Raw genomic sequence first — 12,500 nt, 5'->3', positions numbered from 1 at the left:
CTCCAGACATCACTGGAGCGTCCGTACGGATCACCTCGGAGTACTTCAGGTGCCATGAAGGCCACGGTACCATGGCCGTCACCCTCAAACTCCTTGTCCCCAGTTAGATGTGCCTGCATACGTGCCGAAGCACCGAAATCGGACAGTCGAACATGTTGCCCAGTGGAGTCCACTAGTATGTTAGCGCCTGACAGCAGAGAGATCATCCGCACACCCATATACAAACACACACACACACACACACACACACACACGTCCAAATCACGCATGGGTATAGAAACTACGAGTGTGTGGGTATGTTACCTGCACTTCACCCTACGCGCATACTTCAGTAGATGATTGTACTTGCACAACAGTGCATGATACTACATGACCGTCACATTGATTATTCCCCGCTCACCAATACAAATCTACTCAGTATGATTGTACTTTTACTTGTAAAATGTACTTCTTTGAAGTACTTAGGCTAATGGGGTATTCACACGACAGGCAAATCCACGTGCACCGGAAAGTTGCTATGGTATTTTACCTGTGAACGAGAAAAGTGCCTGAAAGTGGCTGAAAAGTGAAAGCGAGCTGGGGGCCCACTTTCACGATAACCGTGGCGTGTACGAGTACATTCACACCAAAAAGCGCGAAACAAGACTTGATTTTTTACGCAGCTCTTTAGAGCATGATAATTTTTATTTTTTTTATTTATTTTTGCATGATAATTATCATGTGTGTTTTGAAAATTTGAAATACCCATGGCTACTGGTCGGTAAAGCATTAAAAAAAGCAAACGTGCCTGTCGTCGAGTGCAGCTGTGTGAATCCACACAGTCACTTTTCTCGTATGTCACTCCCTGTAAAACGTGCAAGTGCCTGTCGTGTGAATACCCCATAAGAGAGTTTTCAGACTTGTAATAACCTCTGGAAAGGTCGATGTCAACAACAAACATTCTGCTGTGGGCCAAACCGAGCGGAGTTGCACACTCTCTTTTTTTTTACATGTACTCCTGAACTAGCGCATGTGTTGCGCAATCCAGTACTTGAAGAGCTTGAGAACAAAACACGGTATATCCATTTTGGCACTTTTCGGGTAAAGTCAAAATTCTGTTCTGACATTGTCTTACATCCCATCCCAATGGAAATTTGGATTTAGTACCAGAAGGAATACTGGACCCCAAACACCATGTCATCAAAAATCCACACCTCTCAGATTTTGATATTTTTTGAATTTTTCACCTTCTTTTTGGCAAAACGCAGTATATCCGAGTGAGAATATAGGCACAAGACGCCCGCTCCCAGCAGGAGACAAAACAACTGGCTCACTCATACCATCTAATGTCACCTCCGCCACGCTGATGTCTAAGACAAGAGCTTTGACAGCGTCAGGAAGAAGAGAAAGCTAATTTGACAGCCATAAGTCGAGTCAAGCGCTCGTTCAAAAAAATAATTCGAACTAGTTTGAAAAAATGACAAAAAACAGTGTTCTGCGCGTTCTGAACACCACGCGCGCTGCCCACGACTGTATAACTATGACAACTGGCGTATACTGCGTTTTGAAAAAAAATCCTAGCCGGATATACAGCGTTTTGCTCTGAAAGCGACTGTTTGAATGGGGTTTTCTGTAGGATGTACTGCGTTTTCGCCAAAAATGACCTCGCCATCAAATTCAGCTCGATGTGATCTTTCAGTTGGGTCAAAAAATCTCGATTTTGAAGATTTGGCGCATACAGCGTTTTGTTCTCAAGCTCTTCACTTGTACACACATGGCTGCCAGTTACCAGTGGAGTCACAATCAAGTACATGCGGCGTCAACACTCAGCCTGCACTGACTGGTCATGACTGTGATAAATAATGAGAATTCAGGCAGGGATGATCATGCAGTCAAATCGTGGGGATTAAAGCGTTCCCATCCATATAAAACATCAACACTCACCTTTGATATCGCGGTGAATGACCCTGTTGTCGTGGAGGTATGCTGTTCCACGCAGTATCTGTTGCAAGTAGGTCGTTATCACACGATCGGTAAAGGCTCCATATCTCCGCAGCAGCTCTGAAATCGAACCGCCCGGCATCCATTCGACAAATATGTAGAAGTGAGTTGCTTCCTTCGTCGCACCGAGGCAGCGCACAACGTTTGGGTGCTCGAGTCGCGACAGCATGGAGACTTCATCCTGAATGTCACGCAGCACACGCTGCTGCTCTGGTTCTGTGTTGCGAACAAACGATACCTATTGCCAGTTGGAAACACAAGCAATGATGTTGCTCAAACATGGTAGAAAGAATTTACATACTACCGAAAGTACAACAGAAGTACACCGCACATGATATGTACTACCAATGCCCCTACAGTAAAATGCACAATGTATGAGCAGAACTAAATGCACACATTCATGTACAGTTGTGGCAAGCGAAATCCGACACTTGCCATAGGTGACAGCGCCACCAATGGGCAACAATGATGTAATGCACTGTACCCAATTTGTACATTAGAGAGCTGTAAGCATCCCAGACAGGTCGAAAGGTCACAGCATAGATACACACTAGGTACATATATGGAGTATTGGTATCCAGTGCCCATTCATTTTGCGAGCACCTTTGAACCTTTCACGTGAACCTAGTACAAAGACTGTGATGAGTACGAGTACTGTCATGAGACGGATAAAAGTTGTATGTAACACATGTACTACGTATGTAGGGCTGCAGGGGCTGCACACTGCAAGGTGCAGTATGCCAAGTGTCGGATTTCGCTTGCCACAACCGTACATGTATAATAGACTTTCATATTGTATTCTTGGCAAGACAACATCTTTCGTTGGTCTATGGTATGGATTACTTTGTATTACCAAGCATGGCAGCATTGCCTGAATCAGCTCTTTACTAACCTGTTTTGCACACATTAGTGTTCCCACGGCGACATCCCGTGCGGCGAAGACTGTGGAGAAAGCTCCGCTGCCAATCATCGGTCCTTTCTTCCAATGCACACCCTCCATGTAGATGTTGTTACCTCCATCTGGCTGCTCTCCGCTCTGCAGGGCGAGATCACAGTCGGCACAAGGGAAGTGAATAAATGCAGTGAAAATCGCATCACTAAATAGTCAGGTATCTAAGATACGGAATCATTCTGTACAACTACTGAAGTATCTACACACAGAAGCAGCAGCAACAGCAGCAGCAGCAGAAGTGGAAAGCACAGGTAAGAAAGCAGGATCAATCATGGATACAGAGAGTGCACAGCACTGTATCTCATTTTAGTGGGCATGCCCCTCCCTACTTCCCTCTCCCCACAACACACAAACACAATAAAGCCAGCAATAAATCACTGGAAACGGGCCGGGACAGAGCCTGTTGGTTATTCAGTTCTTTTGTGAAAGGTAGCGGTAGCAGCATAGCCACCACCACCAGCACCAGCAGCAGCAACGGCGGCAGCAGCATACACCTACCATAGGCTGCTCATGGATGGATACAAGCTCATCAGGTGGTGCCAGACCATGTAGCGGTGGTAGAGGAACTTCATACAGCGATGCCTCAGTTGCGGCACTTGTTGCTTCAACTTCAGCTTCAACCAGTTGGGCACATGTTGTCTCATAATACCTTTGCCTGGTATCTGACTCAATGCCAGAATCAAATCGGTCTATTGTTCTCTCCGGTGAGTTGGCCATGCTCATGATCTTTGACAATGACCCTGGCTTTCTCACAGAATCATTTCGGTTCTCAGTATTTTCTTCTGGGCCATCAGTTACGTCATTTCCTATAGGCAAGGAAGGTGGTGCATTTATGTCAGGAGAGGACTTTGTTCCCAGTTTCAATTCTTCACTGGAGTTGGAGTCAAAGTCAAGGTCACTTGTGGCGCTAGCTGCTTCACTGTTTCTGCTTTCAGGAGCATCACCGATTGCAAAGAGTATCATTCCAGAAGCATCCGGCGCAGGGATAGTGGATTGTGCATTAGATGCAGGCTGTACGCAGGAATGAATTGCCTGACTGTGTTCATTGCCACTTGCAGGTCTGGGCTGCTGTACTAAGGAGCCAGCATTGTCAACACAGATTGGCGAAGAGAAGCTGCTGCCTCTCCCGCCCACTGTCACTGCTGCTTCTGTGGATGCTACCAGCTGCAGCCCGGTTCCACTTCCACCATCAGCACCAGTGCCAGGACGGGTGAAGCTCATACTGCTGGAGTGCTCCTGACTAGAGCCATCGCTGGACTGTCTGCGAAGATCCAACACATCACTGTGTGTCATAGTAGCCAGACTGCTGTGGCTGTGGCTAACAGACATACTAGTACCGGCACGGCTAGCTGGACCAGAGCGAGGCGCTGGCGAGGGCACAGCACTACTTTCAACACTGCTAGTAGTCACTGGGTGAGGACGAGTAGCCTCCACAGCCACATCCACAGGTTCATCAGTTGATAGAAGAGGATACTCTGCGCTGTCATCAAGCTGGGGCCCGGTCGGTACGTAGAACGACCGCTCATTGTCCGAAATAGGTGGACTCAGTAGCGAAACAGGCGAAGCAAGTGAGAAGGCACGGCTGCGATTGCGAACACGCTTATATTTCACGGAGGCACGCTCTCCGTCCTCGCATTCATCATCATGCACACGAAGCCGCTGCTTCATGGTGCTGTAGTGTGGTGAGCTCAAGCAGTCCACAATAGCTCGGATGAGGCAGCGAGCAGGCTGCCCCCAGGTCAGTGCTAACTTGGCACTGTGCAAGAAGACACGCCGTGACATACGCGTGACAGTGATGTGCTGGATCTTCATGGCTGATCGGGCAAACAACACTGTCTGTATGATGTGCTTGAACGGCAATGCCCTCTGCACTTGCATGCTGTTGAGAGCCGGCTGCTCAGCATCCAGCAAGGAAGGGCAAGCCTGTGAAGCTACGTACGCTACACAGTCTTTGCACTCGTCAGCCGTCCACTTGTCCTCTTCGCAGACCGGCAATCGCTCTTCAGTGAGTAACATGTCGAGGAAACGCATTCTGCCCAGCCAGTAGTGCCATGAACCATCGCCACTGTGACGACGCTGCTCATCTACATAATCAAAACAGAACAGGACAGGACAGGGCAGACGGACAATCATACATAACGTTATATACAGACATACAGACATACATACATACCGATATGCAGACATACCGACATGCAGACATACCGACATGCAGACATACCGACAGACACGATCATGATACCGATATACAGACATACCGATGCAGGATGGATGGAAAGATGAACAAACGACTGCGGCAAGTAGATAAGATGCATAGTTGGTGATGAAGAACAAGTAGAGAACAAGTAGATATTCAGAACAGGAATAGAGAGGTTTGTACCAGCAGGGGTAATAGGCATCACCACTTTATCACACCCGTTGCTGCACAAACCTGTGTTGGCAGAATAGCTGCTGGAACATAAGAAATCACTTTGCTTACCAGTGTTTGCTACCTGCTGCATGATGAATTCCACACCGCCCAGTGAGAGTGAAGCATGGCGGGATCCCAGTGCGGAACCCAGAGCCAGTTTGCCTTGACGGTCCAGACAGAACTCACGCAGAGTCCTCATAGACTGTTCACGCTTTCTCCTAAACACAGGAAGCAAGCAAGTACAGGGCCACATGCACTTCACAGCCTGGTTACGGCTTGCACTGTGCTGGGACCACTCTGTCCAAGGGCTGTTGTACTCATAAGGTGGGATTTCATTTGCCAACACATCGTCACTCAGGAGTATCTATCTATGCAAGTATACAGACTGACATACCCACACATGCATGCATGCTTATACTGTATACTAATCTTGGTAAGAGGTCCACACTGAGGGTTAAACACACGTGACAAGCATGCCGTGACACATGCACCCCCCCCCCCCCCCCCACACACACACACAGACACGTGACAGTCATGCAGGCACACATGCACCCCTCCCCCCCCCCCCCCACACACAGGTATGGGAGGCAATGTGTGTGCATACAAGTACACCTACCTGTGTAACTCGGCACACTTGGTCAGGATTGTGCTGATTGTTGGTGTCAGCTTCTGTCTGAGATACGCTATTTGCTGTTGACTTGTGACTGGTACGTATGATAGTACGGTGTGCAGGAATTTCTGAATATAGCACAATCATACACAACCACAGTCATATGGGATGATGCCACATGACTACAGCATTGTGCAGCTACACAGAACTAGAAAAAAAGTAGACATGTTACGGTGATGCACATACATGTACTAGATAGACGTGAAGTCAACTTCTAAGCTGCAGAGCGTACTATTGAAGATGGAGGTTCGTGCAGCATGCATAAGTGGGTCTCCCCGAAGTGAGAAGGAACTGTTAGTACGAATTTTAATCAATTCCAGCCATGAGAGGGTTTACATAATTATTATTGCTTATTGTTATGTTAAGAAGAGGTTCGATGGACTTCTCGTGTGCTATGGATGGCAGCCGTGAGTCAGTCAAGTGAGAATTCAAGTCTACAGGAAAACCACGAGCTCCCATGTAGGGAGCAACACACAATGCCCCTTATCGTTATGTTACACTCTATCATCAGTATAGTGGCAGGATCCATCCTATCACTACAATCCCAATCTACCCGACTCAGTCATTCATAGCTTGGTGCAGAAGTAAGCTTTGTTGTCCCCATCTTGAAGGTGTGGCCTTCCCATGGCATGTTGTGCAGTTCATTACCTCTAAAAAAATGACCGAGAGTTTGCCAGAGAAATTATAGAGGAATTATAGAAGAATTATTGGAAGGGGAGAATTATCGTCTCAACTTTTCAAACGTAAAGGCTTTGGATATGTTAACACAGAGTTTGTGGAGTAACATACCCCACAAAACAATCCGTTGGGGGGATTTGACACGGAGAATTTTCTAGTTGTTGCTCATGGACACGGATATATTTGAGACACGATTTAAAACCACGGAAGTGCATTATTTACATAGTGGATTAGAAGAAATATAGCATCAATGCATTGCAGCGTTGCGGCAACAAGCGATAAGGTGCGGACTTACCAACGCTGCATCGTAGACTGTAATGACCTTGTCCATCACACAGTGTTCTACAATATCCAAACTGCACTCAATCAGCTGCATGGCCGGCTCAGACCAGAGCTGGGTGTGGTCATCCACCGGCCATTCAGGAGACTGGTTGATATGGCTGCTGCTGCTGCTGGTGACACTGTCAGAGGTCTGTGGTGTCGCACTGCGTCGACAGTCCATCATCTTGGACATGAAATCGCGCTGCAGGTGTCCGAGAGCGTTCTGACGGGTAAGCCATCCTTGCTCTCCGCGGCTGAACAGGGATACAACCGTGTCACGTCCAAACACCTGGGCAGGGAATTGTCAAGAACAGAGCCAGTTGAAAGCAAGCTCACATCACGGTTTTCCCTTCAGTAGATGGGCCGATAGAATGATCAAAAACAACACTTTAAGATGCACAGCAGACAAGTCTCTAGAAGAAGTCATAGTCCAAGAGTACTTGTGGCAATGTACGCTCCACTGCAATCTAGTAGTCCATGTAGGTACTTCCAAAGGACTACATGCAGACTGCTCAAGTCACACCACTCTCAAGCGCTCAAGTAAACCAACAAGAAGCTAACTCCAGGAGAACAATATCGATGGCATATAGCACAGTAGCTCTCATGTCACATAATCGCAAGAAGACGACCTGCAACATCCTTGGAACCGCAGGAAATGACCAAGGCATTGTGTCCAACAGGGCTTTAGAGCAAGTGTCACACAGATTCAGCACCTAATCTCATAGTCTCACACCGATGGTGGTAATGATCGGTTAGCACCAGCCACCTGACACCCCAGCTTATGACCAAAGGCTATCGGATGCGGAGAGTATCACAAAGACTCACTGCAGACATGCATGGCCAGTCACTGATGGATGTTGACGGTGAGTTATCATGCAGACAGGCAGTGTTAACATGCATCAAACTTGCCAGCTTCCCAAGTTAATAAACTGGACGAGGCGCGGATCATTTCCCACTTCTCGCAAACTCCAACATTTACAATAAAGTGAGAAATCTGGACCTGCTACCAACATTACCAGGCGCATCAGTGTAATGAGAACAGTACTACACTACAGCTACTGACTGTGATCTGGTCATAGTCAGAAGCCATACAGAGCATACAGTGTGAAAATCAATAAGTGATGAGTGATAGGATGGGAGCAATGGAAGTTACCTTGATCCATGCAGCAGCAGCCTCTGCATACTGCTCCGATATCGGGTCTGAGTATGTTTGAGACCTGTGAACATTCAGCACAAAAAGAAGATAGCAGGAAAATTCAACTTTTAAGCTCCATACAAAACTGCTAGCTACCGTAAAATGAAAGATCAGTTAGAGAGCAAGTGTGCCAGATGGTAGGTGCAGGCTGCAGACAATGCCACGGCAGGACTACTGGTATGTCGTCCCCTTACCCTCGACCAGACAAAGAGCCATCATCACTCGGCGATGGCAAGTCAGGCCAATCAGCGCGGCACAGAGGACAATGAAGTGGCTCGCCTTGTCTCCTGCGCTCCAACGCCCCTGTGGTACATGAATTGCACCAACAACACCAATGCCGCAATCATCAGAGTACTGTCTCAGTTTAGGTAGCAAGAAGCATGCATACAGAGTACTGTCTCAGTTTAGGTAGCAAGAAGCATGCATACAGATTACGGCAAGGCGCTCAGTCATACGACACAGGCTACACATCCACCCACACTGATTTCCAGCAGTGATAATGATGAAAGAAGGCTCACAAACGTAACAGATAGAAACCATTGGTAAGAGCTTTCCAGATCATTAGCACTTTGCAAGGATGCAAGCATCGATTAAATGCCCACACACCTACTTACAAATCCTGATGCAGTGCATGTGCAAGCGGTTGTGACATCCTTTGGTACATGTGATCATGCTCTCGCCGTCCACCATCTCCAGAAGACAAATAGGGCAGACGTCTTCGTCTTCATCATCTTCGTCATGCAGGTGCTCGCCGTCGTTGGCAACAGTAGCAGCAAGTGCAGCAGCGACAGCCTCAGCAGAATCGGCACTAGAGTCCTCCGATGATGATGAAGAAGCAGACTGACTGTCAGAGGTGATGTCCCTGGAATCCTCACTGGAGTCGGAGTCAGTCTTCTCGTCATGTTCGCCACGCTCATCTATCCCCTTCGCGCTGGCCGTGCCCTTCTCAGGAGTAGCGCCTCCCTTTGCTGTCTACACGATATAGCAGAACACACACACAGTTCAAGTATATGTAAGGGAGAAAAATACCACCACCACACACACTCACACACACACGCGCGCACACGACATGCATGGCACACGCACACACACGCACACGCACACGCACACACACACACACACACACACACACACACACACACACACACACATACGCCCGTACACATGGATACTAGTATAACTTACAACAATATTGCTGTGAGACTAAGATAAGCCAATGGCGAAGACTATGAGGTGACTTCACATGACTATGAGGTGACTTCACATGAAGACTATGGGGTGACTTCACATGGAACTGGTTTCCAAGAGAAAAGGGAATCACAGCAAATCATGCGAAGCAGTACGTACATCCTTTTCGCAACACAAACCTAAAGAAAAGCCCTTACAACAATATCTCGCCACCTCTGGCTGTTGGGCACTTCATACAGGTTTCCCATCAAAGAATTCCGTAGCCGATACGCAACTTACCTTCTTGATACAACCGCGGCGAGTCAGCGGGGAGCTAGACGTATTGGACACTACGACCAGTGGAGCAGTGGCTGCAGCAGCTCCGGACTCATCTGCATTCTCCTGCTGGACGTTGGGTCGTGGTTCAATGACTGACGAGGATCGGTTGGGCTGAAGAGGCCGCTTGCGTAGCGACACAACGCCTGTCGAGTGGCGCCGGTTGGCCCGACTGCTGTTGTTCATGCGACGCGCCTGCCGGTTGCGGAACTGGTTAAGTAAACTCTCCGCCTGAGACACACATGGACACCAGCAGCAGGAGCCAGCAGAAAGAAATTACAAGAGTCATACATTAATGGAGGTACACAATGCACCTAAACACAGGGACAAAAGTTGACACTAGTGCGGCGGCTGGCAGCATGCTACGGCCCTACCCATCAAGTCCATAAGTATTTGGATACAGCCTGAATGGAGAGAACCAGCTAGTTTCCATGCTTACATTGTGTTGCTAAACCCCAAAGTTGAAAAAAGAAGAGATTTGCATGTGGTAGGCCCGGTGCCAACGGCATTCCTGCACGAGATAAAGACTGTACCAGCACTTCCTAGTAAGCATAATGGTATGGCAGAATATAAAAATGATAGCCAGCGAAAAATAATCCCGGCGCGATAACAAATGCGGCCTTCAGTCAACACCGCAGATGCAGATCTGGTCGTGCATCCTACCTCAAAATTATGGAGCTTCTTGGACCACAGCAGTGAGGAGGTCTGTTCGACTTTCAGCACTCGCACCATGACAAAGAGCACGTGGATGCAGTTTGCCTTGCTGCAGCTACATTTCTGTGAAAAACAGCCGGGGAACAGGAAGAAAGTAGAGCATCATTTCAACGATGATAATATTATACATACATGTATCTGTACATATCTGTCCACCCACACTCACTTCAACAGGCACACACTATGTTACTACCAGCATTAGCATCATGACCTGGTTTGAGTCCCGTGCTCGGTATGATAGTATTAAATGTCCTCCGATTACAACTGGCCCAACTCTTGACGGAATCGAATTCGGTGAAACATCTGGAGAATGGCTTATTTGGAATTGCACAGCAGTCGGTGAACCATTCACAGAATCATACTCGAGGAAACATTCAGAGAATGGCTTACCTGAGATCCTATAGTGACCTTAAACTTCTGATCAGTGGAGTCACCGGCGATGATGAACGAGTTGGGTCCACTCTGCTGCAGTAAGTAGAGCCGTGCCTTCAGCACACGCTCCACACGCTGCTGGAACTGGTCACATCAATTGAAAAGATATGCATGCACACCACCCATGTGCATCTTGGATCAGACAGTGTGCCTTATTGTACAGTCATGGTCTTTGCACAGTAACCACACGCGCCACATGACGTCCATGTGCCGCTTCATGCATCTTGACATTGCTTAGTTCCCCAGTCTATAACACATCTACAGACCTACTCATCTGCTCACACCAAGTGACTACAGGAGGAGAGTGGACAATGTCATGCAAAGTACACGGGTAGCTGAAGACTAGGAATGCAGCAAATATAGCAACACAGGCCAACATAAATCATCAGAGAAGTCTTCGACAGAACTTATTGTCTATGGGTGATGGCGAGGCAGGGTAATTCTACGTCTTCGAGTGAATGATTTTAAAAGAACCTCAATTCGAGGCAGAATGGGATGCATGTACTACCACGAGCTCAACCTTTAGCAAATCACTATTTAGTTTGGCTCACCTGTGGTGGAGCACCACCAGCGGCACCATGTGCCGGACTGGATGGCAATGGTGTTGGTGATGGCATTAGTACTGTAGGGACCCCTGTGGCGAGAGGCGATGAAGACGATGAAGAAGATGATGCCACGGAAGATGGTAGAGGCGGTGGCACCGAATCAGGAGGAGAGATGGCGTCAGCTTCATCCGTGGCTTCTTTAGGTGGCGCGATGTCCTTGCTCTCAGGCTGGCTAGCAGTCTGTGGCACAGCCTGTTGCTGCTGTTGTTGCTGCTGCTGCTGCTGTTCTCCCTGTTGTGGTATGTATGACGGGGAAGATGATGATGAAGTTGAACTAACCATGATCCCAGATGGCGGTGATGTGTTGGAACTGGGCGGCGTGGGACTTGCTGATGCTGAATGAAAACATGTTAACACAAGATATCATCATCGGTAGCACCTACACATTGATGTTTTATTCATCAACTTACTATTGTACTGTCACATGAGCACATACACCAGGTGCCCACAAAGGTCACATGTACAACAGCAAGTTCTACTATACGTAATGTGACCATGTGTCCTCTTTCACACCTTCCTGTCCACGCATGTGCCTTTATGCACCCGCCATAACTGTTGCCTGTACTCAGCGTTTAAATGCTTACACACACCATGTACCATGTACCATGTACCATGTACCATGTATACGCCCATCGCAAGAGAAGCACGCAACTCTGAAAATGCACTGGATGTTCACCCACAGATTTTCTCTTATAGCAATGATAGCGGACAAGATCTGAATGAGACAGATCAAGAAGGGCGCAAGATAACTTCAGACACACACACACACACACACACACACACACACACACACACACACACACACACACACACACACACTCTCTCTCTCTCTCTCTTTCTCTCTCTCTCTTTCTCTAGCTGTCTTCACTAAATCATAACTTCCATCTAACTACCCTGGTTTGCTGACACGCCCCCCCCCCCCCCCACCACACCCCCCCCCCACCACACAGTTTACTCCCCCCCCCCCCCCACCGCACAGTTTACTCCTAGAAATTGGTGTGCTTTACATACCTCCCACTTGACACTTTACACATATCACA

General features: G+C 47.9%; 1 protein-coding gene across 1 annotated transcript in view; it reads right to left on the bottom strand.

Annotated features, from left to right (window-relative positions):
• The window catches only part of LOC135804630 (mitogen-activated protein kinase kinase kinase 1-like), a 21,837-nt gene that overhangs the window by 1,074 nt on the left and 8,263 nt on the right, over window positions 1–12,500 (bottom strand). Inside the window, exons 4-17 of the mRNA XM_065318544.1 lie at window positions 11,407–11,795; window positions 10,814–10,939; window positions 10,373–10,486; window positions 9,674–9,940; window positions 8,821–9,178; window positions 8,401–8,509; window positions 8,165–8,228; window positions 6,986–7,300; window positions 5,959–6,080; window positions 5,412–5,560; window positions 3,431–5,016; window positions 2,873–3,016; window positions 1,924–2,218; window positions 1–187 (exon numbers count right to left, since the gene is read on the bottom strand). The exon at window positions 1–187 is cut by the window's left edge and continues 1,074 nt beyond it. Of these exons, the coding sequence (XP_065174616.1) occupies window positions 1–187; window positions 1,924–2,218; window positions 2,873–3,016; window positions 3,431–5,016; window positions 5,412–5,560; window positions 5,959–6,080; window positions 6,986–7,300; window positions 8,165–8,228; window positions 8,401–8,509; window positions 8,821–9,178; window positions 9,674–9,940; window positions 10,373–10,486; window positions 10,814–10,939; window positions 11,407–11,795 (4,225 nt within the window). The remainder of the gene's footprint in view (window positions 188–1,923; window positions 2,219–2,872; window positions 3,017–3,430; window positions 5,017–5,411; window positions 5,561–5,958; window positions 6,081–6,985; window positions 7,301–8,164; window positions 8,229–8,400; window positions 8,510–8,820; window positions 9,179–9,673; window positions 9,941–10,372; window positions 10,487–10,813; window positions 10,940–11,406; window positions 11,796–12,500) is intronic.

Source organism: Sycon ciliatum, chromosome 1 (assembly GCF_964019385.1).
Source record: "Sycon ciliatum chromosome 1, ocSycCili1.1, whole genome shotgun sequence".
Taxonomy (NCBI): domain Eukaryota; kingdom Metazoa; phylum Porifera; class Calcarea; order Leucosolenida; family Sycettidae; genus Sycon; species Sycon ciliatum.
The sequence above is the reverse complement of the archived record's forward strand: the minus strand, read 5'-3'. Positions and strand labels throughout refer to the sequence as shown.